Here is a 23,834-nt window from a genome sequence, read left to right on the forward strand (position 1 = left end):
TAACGGATATGATTGCTGGCTGATACCACTTATGGACATAGATTCATATTAATTTTTAAAAACTGTTGTAATGATTGCAATATATAGAAAGATTAATATGTGTATTATGACTAAATGGAGTTTATCCGGGAATGCAAGGTTGGTTTAGTTTTTGAAAAGTAGCTTCTACAGTTCACCGTGTAACAACTAAATAAGGAAAATAATTTCAATTATTATAAGAAAAATATGTGACAAAATTCAACATCCATTCATGATAAAAACTGATAGCAATATAAGTATCAAAGGTTTTCTCAACTTGATAAAAGTCATCTATAGAAACTTATAGCTAATGTCCTAGCTAATGATTAGAAATGGGATCTTTTGCCTGTGAGATCGTGAAGACATCAGTGATGTTCCCTCTCACCACTTCTGTGAACATTGAGCCTGAGGTTCTTTTCAGTGCACAAAAAGGTAGAGAAAAAAAAATTATCAACTTGGGTAATAAATAAATAAATTAAACTGCCTTTATTTACACTAACACTATTTATATAGAAAAAACAGAACTGGGGCCGGTGCTGTGGCGCAGTGGGTTAACGCCCTGGTCTGAAGCGCCGGCATCCCCTATGGGTGCTGGTTCTAGTCCCAGCTGCTCCTCTTCCAATCCAGCTCTCTGCTCTGGCCTGGGAAAGCAGTAGAGGATGGCCCAAGTCCTTGGGTCCCTGCACCTGCGTGGGAGACCGGGAAGAAGCTCCTGGCTCCTGGTTTCGGATCGGTGCAGCTCTGGCCATTGCAGCCATCTGGGGAGTGAACCAGCGGATGGAAGACCTCTCTCTCTGTCTCTACTTCTGTATGTAATTCTGTCAAATAAATAAAATAAATCCTTTAAAAATAAATAGAGCTAACAAGTGAAATTTACAAAGTGAATATACCAAACTGAGTTTTATTCTTACACATCAGGAATGAACAATTAGAAATTGTAGTAACAGTATAATTCACAGTAATAAAAAATAGGAAGTCAGTTTCAAGAAGACCCATATAAAAAGAGTACAAAAACACTGGAATTGCTGATAAAAAATTAAATAATACCTTGTGAAACTATGTTCATGGATCAAAAGTTTCATTATTATTAAAAAGCTGATTCATCTCAAGTTGATCTATAGAGCCAACACAGTTAAAATTTCTCCAAAAAAACTTCAGCAGGCTGTTTCATAGAGATTGAGAGTGTATTCTAAAATTTGTATGGAAGTACAGTAGTCAAGAAAACCTTGAAAAAGAATGAAACAGAAGATTGATACTACCTTATTTTGGAGACTAAGTCTGGCAATCAAGACTGGCATTTTCTTATAGTTAGCGGAGTTGTCCAATGAGATAGCATGGTGTCTAGAAATAGTCCTACTTATTTCTGATCTAATAAGAAAACAGCCAAATGAAAATAGGCAAAATGTATGAGCACACATTTCAGAGAATGAATAGAGATGGCAAGAAGCACATTAAAACATATTCAACATCATTAATTATTAAATCTGGAAATTGAAAGTATAAGAATACTGTACCCTTAGAATGGCTCAAATTAAACAGATTAGATATTAGCAAGGATGTGGAACAATTCTGTGAATTCCCATTCTCATTCATATGCTGCTGGTGAGAGTAAAACTGTACAATGAGTTTTCCGTTATTTCATTTACTCTTAATTCTGTTCATTTCCTTGACCTCCACTTAAATGGTGAACTTGGATTTCAACTCTGTACCTCCACCTTTTGTTAGAATCGTTTATTTCTGTAGAAATTTTCCATTTTCTTCATGATAACTTTTTTATCTGAACTAAGATGTTTTTTGCAACTGTAATGAATCATTAAGTGCTCTAACAACTACTTAAAATCTGTTACTACATTTATGATATGATATTATGTAGATTTTTAGCTTTTGTATCATGATGACTCGCCATAGTAATGGGGAGATTGATTACTGATGTAATTTCTGCATGGTAGTGCAGCACGTTAAGGCTATGCAGAGGGACACCAGTCTCCCTTTTGAAGGCCAGCAGGAGTTCTGGATGCTCCATTTTCCATCCAGCTCCCTATTAAAGTGCTTAGGAAAGCAGCAACTGGGCCAAGCACCCTACCACCCATACAGGAGACCTGGATGAAGCTCCTGGCTTCAGCTTTGCCCAGCCCTAGCCGTTGAAGCCATTTAAGAAGTGAACCAGTAGATGGAAGATCTTTCTGTCTCCCTTTCCTTCCCTCTGTAGCTTTCAAATAAATAAATAAATCTTTAAAAAGAAAAAAAATTCTAAATCCTATTATAATAGATTTGGTTCAGATCATTTGATTTTAGTCTCTCTCAAGCTAAATAGAATATGGTCCTTGAAATCATGTGAATAAATATTTCATAATGGTGAAGTGATGTACAGGCTCAGGCACTGATAGCTTAGTGTATGTAACCTGCTTAATGTTTCTTCATTCTGTGTCAAAATGTGCAGAATTACCGTTGTGTTAGAGCTACAAAGGCATTTCTTGATAAATGGTAGTTCCCTCAGACCTTCTACAAGGGTTACTACTAAATTAGTCAACTTGCTTACAGTCAGAGAGAGAAGATGCCGCTATTTTCAATTACCCAGTAAGACTTAAAAAAAAAATCACTTGCCCAGAATTTTTTTCTCTTTTTATTTATTTGAAAGAGAGGTCTCATGGGGCTGGCACTGTGGTGTAGCTGGTGGAGCCGTCACCTGCAGTGCTGCTCCACTTCCAATCCAGCTCTCTGCTGTGCCCTGGGAAATCAGTAGAGGAAGGATCAAGTCCTTGGGTCCCTGCACCCGCATGGGAAGACCTGGAGGAAGCTCCTGGCTCCTGGCTTAGGATCAGCGCAGCTCCAGCCCTTGCGGCAAGTTGGGATGTGAACCAGTGGATGGAAGACCTCTCTCTCTCTCTCTCTCTCTCTCTCTCTCTCTGCCTCTCCTTCTCTCTCTGTGCAACTCTGACTTTCAAATAAATAAATAAATAAAATCTTTCAAAAAAAAAAAAAAGTAACATCGCTTTTTCTTCTGCTAGTTCACTCCCCAAGTACTTGCAATCTCTAGGAGTCCAAACTCAATCCAGGTTTCCCATATGGAAGGCAGGGACCCAAGTGATCCACAATATATACAAGCATGAAGCCGTGCTTTCTGTTGAGTATAAGGAAATAGTCAAAGCTTCTTTCTCTGAGTATCCTGTCTTTAGTTATTTGCTCTTCTGCGTAACAGAATCATAACTAGAAAATTAATTGTTACTGTCCTGGATATTTGGGTTGTGTCATATTGGTTTGTGTTAGAGCCGTCAGCAGCTGAGCTATTTCTGTAGCTCTAGGTTAGAATTGAAAATATGGCTTCTCATCTGTTCTGCTGCTGTTGTAATTCTGAATGAGTGTATTATTCTTCAGTTGCCCTGTCAATAAATAGAGATAATACTGTATGCTTTACCTTCCTCAGTATCTGAATATGAAGTGTGGAAACTCGTAGAAAATTTTTTATAAAAACTTAGAACATGATGTTACTGATTATAGTAATATGACGTGACCTAAGATCCTTACCATTTTGAACTTGCTCACAATGCAAAGTATTATCACTAATAGGAGAAAAGGACATATTATCCATAATGATAAATGGTTCAATTATAGCACAAGCAACTTGTAAACAAATTTTCCATCTAGGATGTTACCTGAAAAGTCTTCAATTTAGCTGCCAATGTTTGCAGCTTTGTTTTTCTCTTAACAATTCTTGGTTATAGTCAATCATCACCATCATCATTTTTATCTCAATGTTAAGCATGTTCCCAGCATCAGTATAAAAGTATGTGTGCTTTACAGTCAGTAGAGAAAAAGACTAAACAAGGCAAATAATTAATAGAGAATTTTTTTAAAAAATTAAACTTTGGGGACAATATCAAATATAAAATGTCTAAAACCAGCTTTTCTCAGTGCCAGGTTAATTGAATGAAATAATTGTGATTAAAATCTGTAGACTACTTGATTATCACAGATTAGAAATATGTATGCTCTGTCAACGCTGTGGCTCACTAGGCTAATCCTCCACCTGCGGTGCCGGCACTCCAGGTTCTGTCCCGGTTGCCCCTCTTCCAGTCCAGCTCTCTGCTGTGACCCGGGAAGGCAGTGGAGGATGGCCCAAGTGCTTGGGCCCTACACCTGCATGGGAGACCAGGAGGAAGTACCTGGCTCCTGGCTTCAGATCGGCGCAGCGCACCGGCCGTAGCAGCCATTTAGGGGGTGAACCAACGGAAGGAAGACCTTTCTCTCTGTCTCTCTCACTGTCTAACTCTGCCTATCAAAAAAAAAAAAAAAGGAAATACATATGCCTGTCTTAGAAATTACATGAATGATGAATGTACTATTTATATTCAGATCATTAAAACCTTGCGTTATATCTGAGAATTTTTTTCTATAAGCATTTTGCATTATATTTAACACTTTCATGCAAATATACTATTTTATCCTCATAATTGCTTGATTTAGATGTTATATCCATTTTCCCTAAGGAAACTGTGTTTAGAAAGGCTTTCCCAAAATTATGTCTAGTAAGTGACTGAATATGCCCTGGATCTTTTGATTTCAAATTAAACATATAGTACTTTTTATTATGCTGTATCTGCTTCTTCACCAAATTGCCATCTATATTTATAAACCTCAATATTACAATATCAATAGTAGGCCCATACAGTTAAAAATGTGTAAAATGGAGTAGTACAGTATTTGTAGATTACCACTGTAATAAAAATAAATTTCAGCTTTCCTATCTAGGTTTTACAATTGCCTTCTTCATTTTATTCTGCTCTTATGACGCAAAGGCTTACACAGTGAATGGATTTCTCCCCCTGGCCTTTCAGATTTCTTTTTGCCTTTCCCTGTATGAAGCTATCTATGTTATGAGGATTGGAAAAAAGTGTTGCTCATCTGATCATTTCCAAACACCGTTGCACTGCAGCCAGATCACTGCTCTTGCTTGGCAAAATAGCATATTGTTGTGTAACAGAAGCTATCTCACTGGTCTTTTCAGATGGTTTCCCCTGCATTTATACTGTAGTGCCTTGTCTTTCTGTGAGTAGAACTATAGCAAACTATTGCTGATTATTAAGAGAAATTCATACCAGACTATCTTTTATAAATGATATGTCTATTCTGTATTTATAATTATAAACTTAATTATAGGTTTGCTACTTTTAGTTTCCACTGATTCTATGGTAGGTGAAACATCATCCATTTTTAAAAGTAACATGAAGTATTTAACTTGCATAGGGTGAGGAATATCTGGCCCACAGGCCATATAAGGCCTACGAAATCATTTGGTTTGGCCCTGCCAAAACAACCTCAGGTGAGACTCAAAATGCAGTAAATTTATAGCAGGCTAGTTTTTTAAGTTCATAATTTTGTATGGCAAACAAACGATGTTATTAATATCAAATGGCTCTTGGCATAAAAATTTTCCCCACTCCTGAGAGATTCCTTTTATGTAGAGCTGATGGAGAGCTCAACCAGTGAAGGTCTGACTTATTTTTTTTTTTTCTTGACAGGCAGAGTGGACAGTGAGAGAGAGAGACAGAGAGAAAGGTCTTCCTTTGCTGTTGGTCCACCCTCCAATGGCCGCCGCAGCTGGCGCGCTGCGGCCAGCGCACCGCGCTGATCCGATGGCAGGAGCCAGGTACTTATCCTGGTCTCCCATGGGGTGGAGGACCCAAGTACTTGGGCCATCCTCCACTGCACTCCCTGGCCGCAGCAGAGAGCTGTCCTGGAAGAGGGGCAACCGGGACAGAAACCGGCGCCCCGACCGGGACTAGAACCTGGTGTGCCGGCACTGCAAGGTCTGACTTTTAAAAGGAACCTAATTTCATCCTCTATAGGGATTCGCTTATTTGAGGGTTCTTGGAAAATGGAATTAAAAGATAAGCTTATTTTGGTACAAAAAATTTTTGGAAGTCCATGCAATATGAAAAAAAGTCCTTGAAAAATACATATTATGAAATATTCTTAATGGGTTTCAAAAAATATTTGTATCAAAATAAGCTTATCTTTTAATTCTGTTTTTTCATGGACTTTATGATGTGACCTCATAGTATATATAAATGTATATATTTAATATATAATGCATATGTTAACATCCTCACTGACTATGCTATTAAACATATAGTATTATTCCAGATCTGAACTGTTTTTTTTTTTTATATTTATGCTCTGGAAAAAAATGAGGTTGACAATATCAAATCTAATAAATTATGTTTATTTGGAAATGTTAGTGCCATCAAGTGGCCAAGAAAGGGAATTTCAAAATTTGGCTTAAACTTATTAAATCTATTGAATATGTGTACTTTTGTGTCTTCTAAGAAAGCATGTCATTTTAATAAATGTAAAAACAAATACTAAGGTGAAGCAAGTACAGCTGCTTCTGTTACAGGCTAGACACTATACCTCCATTAAAAGGTGTAATTTTGAAGGGAGAATTGTTAAAAGAATTATTTTCTAAAAGTGACAGTCATTACTAATGGAATCTGTGTGTCTTTTGAAAAGGTTTAAGAATCTTAAAACTAAAAAAAAAACTTCAGTGTATAACTATAATTAAGTACTATTCCTACGTTAGTATGACATTTTATTATTGTGAAAATAATCTCCCTCATCAGAGTGAGTGGAGTGAGTGGAGTTGTTTGATTTCTGAAGTATTGTGAAGGTATATATTTTAGAAAGCTTTGCATTAAATAACTGGTAGAACTGAATATTTTTAAAAATATAAAAAGCATTTTGAATAACGGTGAACTGTAAAATGCCACTGAACTAGACATTTAAAAATGTTTGAAGTGATGAAATTTGTTAACTATATTTTCATGCAGCTTTTTATATGTATATATTTAACAAAAAAAGAGAGAGGGCTTCTACAAAATTTACAAAGAGATGTATATCTCTGTGTATATGTCATTAAATATATATCAGTGAAATTAGTTTGAAGTTTTTAAAAAGGCAAATGAATGTGACGATTGTGAAAAAAAAATTCTCAGCAGTAGAAACTTGAATGTATCTACAATTTTTCTCCTATTTTATTATTTGCCAGTGAGATTTTTATTTTAATTGTATGGGTGAATTTTTAATTTCCTACAAGCAGTTAATAAGATTGATTCCATAATTCTAACCAATAAAAATATTTCATCTCCTTTCATTTAGGTATCATCACTCTGTTTCCTCTCAAGAACCAGAGAGGAAATATATTAGGTATTGTGAGTTATAGGGTCTCAGCAAGGCTACTTCTTCTGCTATTGTAGTGTAAAAGCAGCACAGATACTACCTAAACAAATGAACCTCACTGAGTTCCAATGAAACGTTATTCATGGGTCCTGAAATTTAATTTCACTTGTCACAAAACAGATATGACTCATAGGCCGTATTTTACAAACTTATGCTTTAATTGATAATGAACTTCTAGTTATGAACTGTAAATAACAGGATGCATCTCCGGTGGACTCTGATTTGTTTGGCCTGAAATGGAAAGAAGATCCCCAAGTTTTTGAAATAGAGTGTTTAATTATACATTATTTTTATCTAATTGCAAGAACAAAATAATATATTATTTTTATAAGAATTGTGTATAGGCTAATCACAGAGTTTTGAATATTTATAAATGCTTATAATTAACCTAAAGTTACCGTTAACAGCAAACATCATGACTACTAATTAGCACCCTTTAAATTCAATAAGCAGAAAAGTATTTGTTTAAATTACAAGTTAATCCAGAATTTTTCAGTGTCATTTTAAAACATTATAAATATATTTGATTGTAAATAGATTTCAAAATATATTTCAGTATAATTTTAAGACCTCCAGAGGAGTTTTTGTTTAATCACAAATTTACTTTTAACGTTTTATTTCAGGATAGTTGTAAGTTTACAAAATAAAAATTGTGAGGTAGTAATCCAAAGAATCACCATATATCCCTTACCATATTTCCTCTATTTATATCTTATATTAGTTAGTATCTGTGTCATAATTAATATTAAGTATAATTTTAAGATGTAAATATATTACAAAGACATCACATGCTGTAGAATTTAAAAAGCAACTATAATACAAAGGGGGCTAGGACTGTGGCAAAGCTGGTTAAGCTGCTGCTTCGGCATCCATATCAGAGTGCGAGTTAGAGTCTTGACTGTTCTGCTTCTGCTTCTAATCTAACTTCCTGCTAAAGTTCATGAGAAGGCAATGGATGATGGACCAAGTGCTTGGGCCCCTGCCACCTATGTAGGGGACTGGGATGAAGCTCCTGGCTCCTGGCTTCTGTATGAACCAGTCCTGGCTGTTATGGCCATTTGGATAGAGCACCAGTAGATGGAAGATATCCCTCTCTCTGTCATTCCCTCTCTATTGCTCTGCCTTTCAAATAAAAATAAGTCTTTTTAAAAATATTAGTACTGAAGTCAAATCCCTTTAAAAAATAATAGTTATGGGGCTGGTGTTGTAGTGTAGTGGGTAAAGCTGCTGCCTGTGACACTGGCATTCCAAATGATTACTGGTTTGTGTCCTGGCTGCTCCACTTTTGATTAAGCTTCCTGCTAATGCTGTGGGAAAGCGGCAGCAGATGTCCCACGTGTTTGGGCCCCTTTACCCACATTAGAGACCCTGATGAAGCTCCTGGTTGTTGTGGCTCTAGGGAATGAAGCAGCAGATGGAAGATATCTCTCTCTCACTCTCTTTCTCTATTAGTTGTATTAGATGTGTAAAGGCAGTAAATATGTGACACTGGGGGCAAAATTCATGACTTTTTATGCTTTAATTACCTTTGAATTTCCTAGGTGAATATGCCTTGGCAGCAGAACTGTACAGAGAAGTGTTGCGCTCATCTGAGGAGCACAAAGGAAGACTCAAAACTGATTCCCTTCAAGTGAGTAAAAGCTAAACACTTTCAAGTATATACAAATATTCATTTGTATTTTTTTTACAAAATAATTTTGCTAAATATTTTAGGTGACAAAAGGTAACAGACTGGGGTCATAATCACTGGGAAGGAAGCTTAGGATTCAGTCTTATAATAAGCACTCAAGGTGAGCTGTACACATACACTCTAAAGCGTGAGAATCACTCTCTAGTATTGCGTCTACTCAGGCCAGTTTTGGCCACAAGTCTGACAAGAATAATCTGTAATCTGTGTTTGAAAAATAGTTCAAATTATTTGTATTTCAAAGAGTAGATAAGTTTTTAACACTTTTGCATGTGAACATTGGCCTATTTGTTCACAAGATTTTCACCAAAAAGAAAGAAAAATAGTTAAATTCAGCCATGGAACTAAATTATAATAAAGCCTATACAGTGGTCTTCTAATTTAATTTTTAGGGGTCTGTTCAGGGAAACTTGGATATTTGAATTATAACACTTGTTTCTCCTTTCCTTTATGGTTCTTTCCAGATGTTTCCATAGACACGACTCTCCAGCTAAATAGGAAGTAAAGATCATTTTGAATACCCTTGACATAGGCTTGAGTCTCAGGTGATATCACTTGTTTACTGCTCAGAATATAGACCTTGAGAATTATACACTCACATGTGCCAGAGTGGGATATTAGGAGGAATGGATGAGGGAGTAGCAGGAGCAGAAAATTAAGTACAAGACTACTTACATTCTTAGGAATAAGAGTGAAGACAGTCCCTGAACCATCCTTCAAAAAAAGATTTGTTTATTTGAAAGAGTTACAGAGAGAGCAGAAGAGAGGGAGAGGGAGAGGGTTCTTGCTTTTTAGTCACAGTAATGCCACTCACTAAAAGAGCTTGGCTTCTTGAATGTCTTACTCCGTCCAGTTAGATTAGCCATTCTATTTCTTTGGGATAAAATGTGTGAAGTGGTAGAAATAGAATGTTAAGTATTCCCGCTTCACCACCAATAGCAGAAGTCCTCTTGCACAAGCACAGACAGAAAAGATAGGACAACTTCCTGCCATTTCAAGTTTCTCTAATATTGTGTACTTTTCTTTTTGCCATTAAATCCGATAATGTCACTGGTTTTATTATCTATGAATCCATGTTGAAAACACCTACCACATTTGAAGTAAATTTTTTTAAAGATTTATTTATTATTTATTTGAAAGTCAGAATTACATAGAGAGAGGAAAGGCAGAGAGAGAGAGAAGTCTTCCATCTTCTGGTTCACTCCCTAGTTGGCCACAATGGCCAGAGCTGCGCCGATCTGAAGTCAAGAGCTGGGAGCCTCCTCTAGGTCTCCCACGCAGGTGCAGGGGCCCAAGGACTTGGGCCATCTTCTACTGCTTTTCTGGGCATAGCAGAGAGCTGGATCGGGTGGAGCAGCTGGGACTCGAACCTGTACCCATATGGGATGCTGGCACTTCTGACCAGGGCGTTAACCTGCTGCACTACAGTGCTGGCCCCTGAAGTAACTCTTCCAAGATTGACTGTACCGTGATATTTAGTATGGTCTGTAGTCTGTAGTCAAGCAGAATGAACCTTTAAAGTCTTAAATCACTGGCACCAAGCTAGATCCTACCAGAAGGATGCTTCCAATCATCTTTTAGCTGTTATCTATCTTCCCAAGTAAAATGTTAACAGATAGAAACTACTTTGACTTGATTCTCATAGTTGTTGACTCCAGAGGGATCCTGTAATGAGCTGCAGATTCACTAACAGAGTGAGAAGTGTATTATATCTAATAGAGAGATATAAAGTATAATTTTCTTCCTTCTACCCATTTCTCCTATAGTTCCTCTCCTATTTAGCAGTTAAGTTCAACATATCTATGTCACAACCCTGTTTTCTTTTAAACGAAAAAAGATTTATTTTATTTATTTGAAAGGCAGAGTTACAGAGAGAGGTAGAGACAGAGAGAGAGGTCTTCCATCTGCTGGTTCACTCCCCAGATTGCCGCAATGGCCGGAGTTGTGCCGAACCAAAGCCAGGATCCAGCAGCTTCTTCCAGGTTTCCCATGCAGGTGCAGGGGCTCAAGGACTTGAGCCATCTTCTGCTGCTATCCCAGGCCATAGCAGAGAGCTGGATTGGAAGAGGAGCAGCCAGAACTAGAACCGATGCCTGTATGAGATGCCAGCACTTCAGGCCGGCGCTTTAACCCGCTGCGCCACAGTGCTGGCCCTGTTCTTTCTTATTTCATTGTTCTTACTTTTATCATAATGTAATTGTAAGGCTCATTCTCAGTAGAAAAGGAATCAAGTTCAGTGCAGTCAGCCTTTATTTTATTTATTTGGCTTTCTCAAACATAGACAAAAGTACATATAGTAGAAGAAATATGTCTATTTTACATATTCTGCTAAATGTTAACCATACTTCATAAGATTTCATTTGTGGGGGGCCGGCGTCGTGGCTCATTGGTTAATCCTCTGCCTGTGGCGCTGGCATCCCATATGGGCGCCAGGTTCTAGTCCCAGTTGCTCCTCTTCCAGTCCAGCTCTCTGCTGTGACCCGGGAAGACAGTGGAGGATGGCCCAAGTGCTTGGTCCCTGCATCCACATGGGAGACCAGGAGGAAGCACCTGGCTCCTGGCTTCAGATTGGCCCAGCGCGCCGGCCGTAGCGGCCATTTGGGGGGTGAATCAACAGAAAGAAGACCTTTCTCTCTGTCTGTCTCTCTCACTGTCTAACTCTGCCTGTCAAATTAAAAAAAAAAAGGACTTCATTTGTTTATATGTATTTATTTATTATTTGAAAGGCAGAGTTACAGAGACAAAGAGCTTCCATCCTCTGATTCACTCCCCAGATAGCCGCAACAGGGCAGACTGAAGCCATGAGCCAGGAGCTTCTTCCAGGTCTCCCATATGGGTGCAGGAGCCCAAGCAGTTGGGCCATCTTCTGCTGCTTTCTCAGGGCATTAGCAGGGAGCTGAATTGGAAGGGAGCAGTCAGGATTCGAACTGGCACCCACATGGGATGCAGGCACTGCAGACTGCAGCTTAACACAGCTGCCACAGTGCCAGACCCAGACTTCATATTTTTAATTGTAGAAAATTCATATCATTTTGCTTTAAGTTCTTTGCTATAATTAACATCATTTTTTCTGAAAGTGTTGATAAATTATTTTAAAGCAAAAGTATTTGGTGATGATCTTTATGTAGTATTAGTCCTGATTGCCATATTATAAAAGTAGATTTTATTTAAAGCTCACTTTATTGACTGTCAAATTATTGCCTTTTATGTGTTTGTAGAGACTTCATGCTACCCATAACTTGATGGAATTGTTGATAGCCAAGCACCCAGGGATACCTCCTACCTTGCGAGATGGCAGACTTGAGGAAGAGGTAATAGGTTTTCACTCTCACGTGAAAGAAAATGTGTTTCTTCAAATTTTATGATCCATTTAGTTGATTTTTCTTAGCCATTCAACACTTAAGTAAATGTGAACATCTTTTCCTGTTGCTTTGACATACCAAATTTTGCTTGAGATGCTTTTGGATATAGAGAATGGCAATACTACATATTTGCTTTTCTGGTGACCTGCTTGCAATTATATGATAATGTTGGCAAATAAGCAAACAGATTTTTTTCTTTACCTTGCTGTGTCTTATGTAAAGCAAAACATAAACTCAAAGAAGTTCTCTGTTCAATAAATCTTGCCTCTCATTGAGAAGACTGATAAAAAGTTACTTACTTGTTAATAGCTTATTATGCTATTCTGCAGAAAATTTTACCTTTCAAAGATCAAAGAAAAAGAGCAAAGCTAAAAAAGAGTGTTGAATATATTGAATTTATAATTGGAGTCTTTATTTATATCAACTAGGTAAAGTACATTTATAAAGTTGTTTAAGTACATATGGTTCTTTGATTACAGTGGTTATTACTTTTTTTGTAAACCATTTAGTCTGCAAATAAAAATTGCATATATTTACAGTATACATGATGTTTTGATATACATTGAAATTGTGGAATTGTGAAGCTAATTAACATGTTTTACATCACAAACTTGAAATGTTTTATGGTCAGATCATTGCAAATATACTCTTAACAATTTTCAACTGTACAATATATTGTTATAAGCAATAATCATCATGTTGTAAATAGATCTCTGGCATTTATTCCTCCTATCTAACTGAAATGATTGTATCTTTGACTGACATCTCCCCAGTTTTGTTCTTGAAACATAGTACTAAATTATTTTCTAGATTTAGAGTAAAATTACACTGGTTTTCTGTTTTAACACAGGCCAAACAGCTGCGAGAACACTATATGAGTAAATGCAACACAGAAGTCGCCGAAGGCCAGCAAGCTTTACAACCTGTGCAACAGACCATACGTGAGCTCCAAAGAAAGGTTCGTACCCAAAATGCAGTGTTTCTTACTTGTGTTTGTATCCAGATAACACCTTTTTGTTTGTTTGTTTGTTTGTGGAGAAGCTTTAAATTTCTCATTCATCTTGGAATACTTAGTACCTAATACAGTGTCACAGTACAAGTTTATTTATTACCAGCAATATTTATTAGTGGAATGGACAAATGCAAAGATACATGAACTATTTTGAGGTTCTCTTTTATTTCATTTAAACTATGAGGAGTTTCTTACTTTGGCTGTGTAACAAGTTGCCTTTTGAAGAACATAAAGACTTCGGTTACCTGCTTTTGATTTTCCAAAATACTTTGTTTTACCATATTAGAATATTAGAACCATAAATATTTTTCTTATGGAGTACGTGCCATTTTTCATTTAACAAAATTTCTTTTTTATGAAATCAGTAGCAAAGATTCCTAAAATGATGGAAACATAATGAGTACTAAAACAAATATTAATTGATCAACTGTTGCCTTTTTACAGATTCGTTCTAATTCTCCTTGGTGGCTGAATGTGATACATAGAGCACTAGAATTTGCCATTGGTGAGGAACTTGTTCAGAGAGTAAGAAATGAAATAACCAGCAACTACAAGCAACAAACTGACAAGCTTTCCATGTCAGAGAAGTAAGAAAATAGTACGAAGTACAATAGCTATGAATAATCACCCGAAGTATTCAGATCATTGCTTATTTAGAAGAGCAATTACATATCAGAATACATTGTGGTTATCAACATCCGGGTTTTATATTTTGCCAGAAGTACATTTCAAAGAAAAATAAGAAGTATAAAACAGACTCTTTCCCATACAGTAACAACTGTTAACATATTCTCTCTTTATTGCTTATTTTAAAATGTGCTTAAAATTTTATCTCTTTCTTTTCCTTTTTTTTTTTTTTTTTTGTTGTTGTTGTTGACTATACCCAAAGGCAGTTTTAAACACAATTTTAAAATAGGCTTTGTTTAGGACAATTGCATTCCTGACATAAGGCATTCTTGCTGTGTGAATCGTTCCCAAAGAATTAAATGTCATTAAATATCTGTGGTCCAGTTTTTGTACTGTAGAGTTACTTGCTGTCTCTTCCCTGTCTTTCTTCTCATCAATGGTCACCATTCTTTAACATTTTTAGAAATAAATTGACCTATTTATCTTATATATAAATAGTAAATAATTCATTCCAAGTACAATCTTATTTATCAAAAGTGCCCTGAGTGATTAAGAATGTCTATATGATTTGGGAATTCGTGTCATGTCGGAACTGTAGATTCTAGGTTAGGGAGACAGAGAAAATATCTTTGATTATCTCTGAAATCACATCCCTATGTGAGAGGTCGGTCTTAGCATTAGTTGTACTTTTCAGTGAGAAATTCAGCCTAAGAATATTTGTGCAAGGTTTTAAAATGTTTTCACTTACTATTCCAAATTGCTGTTCTAAAGGTCTGTCAAAGGAATTCTGCCCCATTTCTCATGGGTTTTATTATAATCACCAACTTTCTCTCTCTTTTTTTTTTTTTGTGGGGGGGGTGGGGCGGGAATGACAGAGTCAGACAGGCAAGAGAGACCCCCTAACCACTGATCGATACTTCTAATGCTAGGCCAGGACTGGGCTGGGCACAACCTGGGAGCTGGGAGCTTATCCAGGTTTCCCATTGGGTGGAAGTGACTTAGTCACTTTGAGCTATCACCACTATTGTCCAAGGTCTGCATTGACAGGAAGCTAGAATCAAGAGCTGGAGCTGGGAGTCAAGCCACAGATTCTGATAGAGGCTGCAGGTGTCTTAATTATTATCTTAACTCCTAGTCTTAACGTCCATTGCCAGTGATCATCTTTTTTTGACCATTCAGAGCCTAGTGAGCTGCTTGTTTCTGAGGTACATGGAGAATATATGTGCTTCTAAACAGACCCCCTTTTTCTCTATTAAGCCCTCTCTTCTAAGATAAGTTGCCATTTAAGTTACAGTTCATTTTATTTAGTTTAAAAGCTAATCCATATGTATTTTGCTAGCCTTGTGAAATTAGGTAAGAAAATATTAAAAATGTTTGAAGTTGTTTTTCTTATATCACACAGAAACTACTAAAAAGTTGTAAATTCTTATTTAGAACACATTTTTAATGAACATTTTGAGACCTCAAAAAGGAAATATGAAATATAGGAAATATGAAATATATCATTAATTACATTGTTTTTAAAAACATTAGGTATAAATAGAAAATATTTCTAAATGTATAACTGGATATATAAAATACCTGTAGGCTTATTAGTTAATTTATTTTTTTTAATTTAAGATAAACTTCATGTAATTCATATATACAGATTCAGGGACATAGTGATACCACTTACGTAACCTCTCTTCCGCCCATGAACCCACCCTTCTTCCTCCTTCCTCTCTTATTCCCTGTCTTAATTTTTATAATGATCAACTTTCAGTTTACTTTATACTCATGGGATTAACCTTACACTAAGTAAGGAGTTCAACAAATAGAAGTCAAAAGAAAAAAGCAGCTTTCCTCAACAGTAGACACAAGGGCTGTAAACAATCATCAAATCTCAAAATGTCATCTTCACTCCTATACATGACATTTTTTGTACTCTGCTAGTTACCACAGATCAAGGAAAATATATGGTATTTGTCTTTTGGGGATTGGATTATTTCACTAAGTATTATGGTTTCCAATTGTAACTATTTTTGTACAAAAGACAGGATTTCATTGTTTTGTACTGCTGAGTAGTATTCCATACTATCTAGTAAATCTCACAATTTCTTTAGCCACTTATCAGTTGATGGACATCTGGGTTGATTCCATATCTTCGCTATTGTGAATTGAGCTGCACTAAACATGGGGGTACATATCACTCTTTCATGTGCTTATTTCATTTTCCTTGGGTAAAATCCCAGGAGTGGGATTGCTGGGTTATGTGATATATCTATTTTAAGCTTTCTGAGGTACCTCCAGTGCTGTCTTCCACAACGTCTGTACTAGTTTACATTCTTACCAACAGTGAACTAGGGTACTTTTTTCCCCACATGCTCGCCAGCATTCATTGCTTGTTGATTTGTTTATGAGAGCCATTCTAACTGGGTTGAAGTAAAATCTCATTGTAGTTTTGATTTTCATTTCTCTAATGGCTATTGATCCTGAGCTTTTTTTCATGTATCTGATTGATGGCCATTTGCATTTCTTCTTGTGAAAATTGCCTTTTTAAGTCCTTTGTGTATTTCTTAACTGGATTGTTTACTTTGTTGTTGAGTTTCATGAGCTCTTTATAGATTCTGGATATTAATCATTTATTGGTTGCATAGTTTGCAAATATTTTCTCCCATTCTGTTGGTTGCCTCTTCACTTTTGCTGAATGTTTCTATTGCAGTGCAGAAGCTTCTCAGCTTAGTGTAATCCCATTTGTCAATTTTTACTTTGATTGCCTTTACTTCTGGGTTCCCTTCAAGAAGTATTCGCCTATGGCAATGCCTTGCAGAGTTTTTCCATTGTTCTTCTCTAGTAATTTGATGGTATCAGGTCATAGATTCAGATCCTTGATTCATTTTGAGTTGATTTTTTTATTATATGGTATATGGTAGGGGTCTTTTTCCTATTTCTGCACAAGGAGATCCAATTTTCCTAACACCATTTGTCTTTACTTCAGGAACTGATTTTAGTTCTTTTGTCAAAGATTAGTTAGTTGTAGATGCATGGATTAATTTCTGGAGTTTCTATTCTGTTCCATTGGTCTCCATGTCTATTTTTGTGTTAGTACCAGGCTATTTGGATTGAAACTGTAATATAATATATCTTGAAGTTGAGTATTTTGAATTTGTAAGTTGCTTTCAGTAGAATGTATATTTTGATGATATTAATTCTTCCAATCCATGAACTTGGAAGATACTTCCTTTTTTTTTTTCTTTGTATCTTCTATTTCTTTCTTTAGTCTTTTATAATTTTCATTGTAGAGATCTATCCCCTCTTTGGTTAAATTTATTCCAAGGTATTTAAATTTTTTTTAGCTGTTCTAAATGGGATTGATCTTAGAAGTTCTTTCTCAATCATAGTATTGACTGTGTATACAAAAGCTATTGATTTTTGTGTGTTTATTTTATATCCTGCAATTTTAGCAAACTCTTGTGAGTTCTAAAAGTCTCATAGTGGAATCTTTTGGTTCCCATAAATATAGAATCATAACATCTGCAGATGATAATTTGACTTCCTCCTTTCTAATTTCTATCCCTTTGATTTCTTTTTCTTGCCTAATGACTCTGGCTAAACTTCTAGAACTGTCTTGGATAACAGCGGTAATAGTGGGCATCCTTGTCTGGTTCTGGATCTTACTGGGAATACTTCAACTTTTCCCCATTCAATAAGATGCTGGCTGTGGGTTTTTCATAATTGCCTTGATTGTGTTGACGATGTTCCTTCTATACCTACTTGCTTAAGGCTTAAGGATGTTGAATTTTATCAAATGCTTTTTGTGCATCTATTGAAATAATCATATGGTTTTTATTCTTCAATTTGTTAATGTGATGTATTGCATTTATTGTTTTGCATATTTTGAAGCATCCCTGCATACCAGGGATAAATCCTACTTGGTCTGGTGCTTGATCTTTCTGAGTGTTGTTGAATTCGATTAGCTGGCCGGCGCCATGGCTCAATAGGCTAATCCTCTGCCTGCAGCGCCGGCACACCAGGTTCTAGTCCCGGTCGGGCCGCCAGATTCTGTCCCGGTTGTTCCTCTTCCAGTCCGGCTCTCTGCAGTGGCCCGGGAGTGCAGTGGAGGGTGGCCCAAGTGCTTGGGCCCTGCACCCGCATAGGAGACCAGGAGAAGCACCTGGCTCCTGGCTTCAGATCAGCGTGGTGCGCCGGCTGCAGCGGCCATTGGTGGGTGAACCAACAGAAAAAGGAAGACCTTTCTCTCTGTCTCTTTCTCTCACTGTCCATGCTGCCTGTCAAAAAAAAAATTAAATATGAATTCGATTAGCTAGTATTTTGTTGAAAAATTTTGCATCTGTGTTCTTCAGGGAAATTGGTCTATAGTTCTCTTTCTCTTTTGTAGCTTTTCTTGATTTTAGAATTAGTGTGATGCTGGCCTCATTGAAAGAGTTTGGGAGGGTCCCTTTCATTTCAATTGTGTTAAAATAGCTTGAGAAGAATTGGAATTATTTCTTGTTTAAAAGTTTCATAGATTCAGCAGTGCAGACATCCGATCTTGGGCTTTTCTTTGTTTGGAGGGTCCTCATTACTGATACAGTGTCTGTCTTGGTATTGGTCTGTTTGTCTTCATGACTCAATTTTAGTAGATTGTATGTGTCCAGGAATCTATCCATTTCTTCTAGTTTTTCTGATTTGTTGGCCTTTAACTGTAGTAATTGCTGATGATTCTTTTTATTTCTGTGATTTCTGTTGTTACATTTTTTTTCATCTCTGATTCTGTTAATTTCTGTCTTCTCCCTATTTTTGTTTTTTTTTTTTTTTTTTTTTTTGGTTAGTTGAGAATCTGGGAACATGACACAGTCCTACATGGGTGCGTAGCCCCCTGTCAGCCCTCTCAGACAAAGTCAGTGGGGAAAGCAGATTTTCCCCTGTGATAGAATCCACTGATCACATGCCTGCACAAGAGCCACTGCAGTCTCTAGTCATGTCAAAATGTTGCCTTCTTCCCGCTGGTTGCTGAACACCCCCCTTGCTGGGGTATGGGGAGAAACATGCTGTTTTTCATTGGGTTAGGTCGATACCCTGCCCCCTGCTAGTGCTCCAGGCCAAACTCAAAGACAGTTTAATCTGCAAGGCTTTCCCTCTAGCAATTTCACCTGTGGCATCGGCTGCTGCAGGCTTCTGTCACCCTGCTCTCCAAAGCTGGCGTATCCTTCAGCCCTCAGCTGCAGGGATCATGTGTTGTGTCTGCGCTTGTTGCTGTGCGTCCACACCTTCCACGCTTATCCATGGCACCCCTCTTCCTCTGTAGAATTTAGATTTCTCTTCAGCTTTCCCCTTAATTTAATTCCTCTACTTTTTTTCCCACCATTTTCCCCTCATCTAAAGCATTATGTCTTTTCCCTATTCATCCATCTTGGAATATTCTTAATTAATTTTAAAAAGATTAAATCTGCCTTCAGAAATCATTTTAAAACTTTTTTATGTGTTTTTATGCCAGATTGATATCTCAAAAGCCAAATTATGTCTAACTGTTAATGATTATTGGAAAAGGCTGTGTAGGTTAGTGATTAAGAGCAGAGGTGAGTTCTCTAGTGAGATTGCTGGGTTTATATCCTATTCCACCACATTACAGATCTGTATCCTTGGAACAGTTGTGTGAGTTCTCTAAACCTTAGCTTCTTCATCAATAAAACCACACAGCATTATCATAATAATTAAATAAACTATATTTTAAAGCACTTACATAGATAATGCCCAACATGTAATGTGGTGGATAAGAGTTGCCAGCCATTTTATTTTCTCTATTTCATTTGAGGGGGCCTGGAAGATTGAACATTGCTAAGACTGCTTAAATGGTGATCTGTGGTATTTTCAGTCTTTTGACTTGGCCCAGATAAGACAAAGTGGAGAGAAATTTTCAAACCTACTTGTCTTTGCTTTAAAAATTAATTTTTGAAGAACAACTTAAATTTCTAATAAATTAGAAAATGAAACTTTGTTTTCTGTTTGTGAATAATATTGATACCTAATCCAATTTTATTCAAGTATCTATGCAAATGTTTTGAAAATTTGAGCAGCTATTCTGTGCCTGTTAATTTTTTTTAAAAGATTTATTTATTTGAGAGAGAGAGTTACAGGCACTGAGAGGGAGAGACCAAGAGAAAGGTCTTCCATCTGCTGGTTTACTTCCCAAATGGCCACAAGGGCCAGAGCTAGGCTGATCCAAAGCCAGGAGCCGGAGCTTCTTCCAGGTCTCCTGGTGGATGCAGGGACCCAAGCACTTGGACCATCTTCTACCATTTTCTTGTAGCAGAGAGCTGGATCAGAAGAGACCAGCTGGGTTATGAACTGGCACCATATGGGATGCCAGTGCCACAGGTAGAGGACATAGTGCTGGCTCCTGTTAATTTTTTTTTTAAACAAGAAGGATATGATAACAGTCCTTATTGTTTAAAAGTTATTTCAAGAGACTTGCATAGTGGTGCAGTGGGTTTAACTTACAATGCCAACATGCCTTGTAGTTGCCTGTACGCATGCTATCCAGCTGCTTTACTTCCTGTTCAGCTCCCTGCTAATGAACTTTTGAAAGCAGAAGAAGAAATACTTGGGCCCCTGCCATCCAGTGGGAGACCTGGATGGAGTTCCAGGCTCCTGGCTTTGGTCTGGCGCAGCCCCAGCTATTGTAGCGATCTGAGGAGTGAAATAATGAATGGAAGACTTCTCCATGTGCGTATGTGTGTTTGTGTGTGCACATTTAGGCATGTGTCTCCTTTTCTGTAACTCTCCTTTTCAAATAAATACACAAATAAATCTTTAAAAACAAAAGTTCAATGAGAAGAAGAGACCTATGAACAATTTGAGAAACAATTTATATAAAAGCTGAGCCGAAAATAACCAAGTAGTAAAATTAGTATTTTCACTAAACTCCATGGTCAGAAAGAATTATCAATTAGTATTGGAAAGTATTGGGAAAGTTTTCAGGAAGGAAATGAGCCTCTTTTGAACAATTTGGAGAGGAAAGCATATAGTGTTTCATGAAGGAGAAATGTATTCCTATAATAAATTCTCCTTTTAATCGCTGAATTCTTATTATTCTAGGCTTTTTCCTTTGATAAAGCCATACAAACATATCCATATGTCTTTATCTCAGCCTTTTTTTTTTTTTTACAGTATATCAAAATGATTTACTTCTCTTTGGCCATATACTAACTTTGTAATTTAGATGCCTTAATCTGTTACCCTTTATCCATATTGTGATTATAGTAGTATTTATTAAAATTATGCTGGAGAAGTTCTTAGCAAAACATCTGACATGTAATAAATGCTTAATGAAGATATAATTGATTCTGTTTTTTCTTTGTAAAAAGAAATATAACTCTTGGCCATTGTTCTTCTTTATTCGCAGTTTTCTATCTTTTCTCCATATAAGCAGTCGTATCAGTAGGGTCATCTTTAGTCAGACCACCTTAAAATGGAAGAATGTGGTGATCTTAACCTTTCAAAGATAGCTGAGACAGAAATAGATTGTACATATTCCTTCTGCTTTCCTGCATATAGGACCCTGAAACCTTCTTCATGTCTTTTGTAGTAGATATCCTAGTAGATACTGGTTGACTACTAGTAGACGCTGGTTGAATAGACTCCTAAGGAAAACTCACTCCAGTGTGGTGGGGTAAATTTAGCACACAGTTTTGTTTTGTTTTGATTTAAATACTTTGCATAGAAACTATTTTCTGAATTTGTTGAAATTAATCTTTTCCTTGTGTTGTGTGCGGTAATGGTGATGGAAATCAGGTTCCGAGACTGTAGAGGACTTCAGTTCTTACTTACCACACAAATGGAAGAGCTAAATAAATTCCAGAAGCTAGTAAGAGAAGCTGTAAAACACCTAGAAGGACCTCCGTCTCGCGATGTTATTGAGTCTGCAACAATTTGCCACCTCCGACCCGCCAGACTTCCCCTCAACTGGTAGGTCATCTGTGAAATCAGTCATTAATGAAATGGTAGCATTCCATTAAGGTAGATTTCTTCTGAGAGAAGAAAGAATGGATCTTTTTAAAGATTTCTTTATTTATTTGAAAATCAGAGTTACACAGAGAGAGGAGAGGCAAAGAGAGAGAGGTCTTCCATCTTCTGGTTCACTCCCCAGTTGGCCACAACGGCCAGAGCTGTGCCGATCTGAAGTCAAGAGCTGGGAGCCTCCTCTAGGTCTCCCACGCAGGTGCAGGGGCCCAAGGACTTGGGCCGTCTTCTGCTTTTCCAGGCATAGCAGAGAGCTGGATCACGTGGAGCAGCTGGGACTTGAACCTGTGCCCATATGGGATGCCAGCACTGCAGGTGGCAGCTTTACCCACCACGCCACAGTGCCGGCCCCAAAAATCATTCTTACAATAAAGTTTACTTCATTTTAACTCAAGACATAGAAACATAGATATTATTAATATATCTTTAATAAAGAAACTCTCTTAAAGACCAGGTACTAAAAACCATGTAGTATTTTTATCTAAAATAACGTAACTCTTGTAAAGAAAAAGCACAAAATACTTTTTCAAAAGAAGCCTCTTGTAGAAGCTGTGTGACTGTTATGTTTGTATTTCTCTGATAATGTTTTCTTTTTCAGCTGTGTCTTTTGCAAAGCTGATGAATTGTTTACAGAGTATGAATCAAAGCTGTTTTCTAATACGTAAGTTCTCTGATTATTATCCATCAGGAAAATGAACATTTTACGAGATTTACTTTTTAGTCTGTAAGGCTTTATTTTCCTTACTGTGGCCTTTCTTATATCTTTTCATTTAATAAAAAAGTTTAGTAAAGTTTTGGTATCTGGTATTTGATATGCTCAATTTTTTTAAAATATTTATTTGAAAATCATAGTTACACAGAGAGAGAAGGAGAGGCAGAGAGAGAGAGAGAGAGAGAGAGAGGCTTCCATCTGCTGGTTCACTCCCCAGTTGGCGGCAACGGTCGGAGCTGTGCCAATCTGAAGCCAGGAGCCAGGAGCTTCTTCCAGGTCTCCCACTTGGGTGCAGGGGCCCAAAGACTTGGGCCATCTTCTACTGCTTTCCCAGGCCACAGCAGAGAGATGGATTGGAAGTGGAGCAGCCGGGACTCGAACTGGCACCCACATGGGATGCTGGCACTGCAGGCAGCAGCTTTACCCGCTACGCCACAGCGCTGGCCCAGATATGCTCAATTTTACCTACGTGGAAATTACCTTCTAAATGTTCTTGTCATGTAGTAATGTGTACTTAATTGGGGGGCAATTTACAGGATGGTAACATCCCAGACTATGAAATCTGATTTGTACTAAAATCCCTCCCTACTATCATAAAAAAATTATTTTATAATTCTTTGTGTCCTGTTTGAATAAATCAAGGTAATAACAACTCCTAATTCACTGAGTTTTTATGACTATTAAATAAGAAAATAACATGAATTGTTTAGCATAATGCTTGAAATACAGTAAGTATATTATAAAATGTTAGCTGTCATTAATACTCTTCTTCCAATACAAACTGTTCATTGTTGCTTTGAAGATTAAGGTATATAAAGCAATACATATATTCATGGCATTGGCAAAATTATCCCTATTTTACATACATGGAAATAGAAAGTGCTACATGCTGATGGCCTCAGAAAGAAGGGATTAAGAGTACTTTCAGATTACCATAGTGGGTTTTTTTGTTTTGTTTGTTTTGTATGGCTCTTGGTGGTGGTGTTTTATGTTTTTATTTTCAGAGTGAGAATTATAGCCTGGTATTTTTTTTTAAAGATTTATGTATTTATTTGAAAGAGTTACACAGAGAGAGAAGGAGAAACAGAGAGAGACAGATCTTCCATCCACTGGTTCGCTCCCCAATTGGCCACAATGGCCGGAGCTGTGCCAATCTGAAGCCAAGAGCCAGGAGTGTCT

The 23,834-nt window shown here is 37.0% G+C and overlaps 1 protein-coding gene across 3 annotated transcripts in view; it reads left to right on the plus strand.

The window, feature by feature from the left end:
* Positions 1-23,834, plus strand: part of SHPRH (SNF2 histone linker PHD RING helicase) — a 98,095-nt gene that overhangs the window by 39,408 nt on the left and 34,853 nt on the right. For all 3 annotated transcript variants that reach the window (XR_016233658.1, XM_070074610.2, XM_089332587.1), the window contains 6 exons: positions 8,796-8,884; positions 12,160-12,252; positions 13,154-13,261; positions 13,760-13,902; positions 21,716-21,889; positions 22,542-22,604. Coding sequence is in view for 2 of the 3 variants with exons in the window: in XM_070074610.2 (XP_069930711.2) it covers positions 8,796-8,884; positions 12,160-12,252; positions 13,154-13,261; positions 13,760-13,902; positions 21,716-21,889; positions 22,542-22,604 (670 nt within the window). In the remaining variant the exon portion in view is untranslated. The remainder of the gene's footprint in view (positions 1-8,795; positions 8,885-12,159; positions 12,253-13,153; positions 13,262-13,759; positions 13,903-21,715; positions 21,890-22,541; positions 22,605-23,834) is intronic.

This window comes from Oryctolagus cuniculus, chromosome 5, assembly GCF_051225735.1.
Source record: "Oryctolagus cuniculus isolate XC-2025 breed Fujian yellow rabbit chromosome 5, ASM5122573v1, whole genome shotgun sequence".
NCBI lineage: Eukaryota > Metazoa > Chordata > Mammalia > Lagomorpha > Leporidae > Oryctolagus > Oryctolagus cuniculus.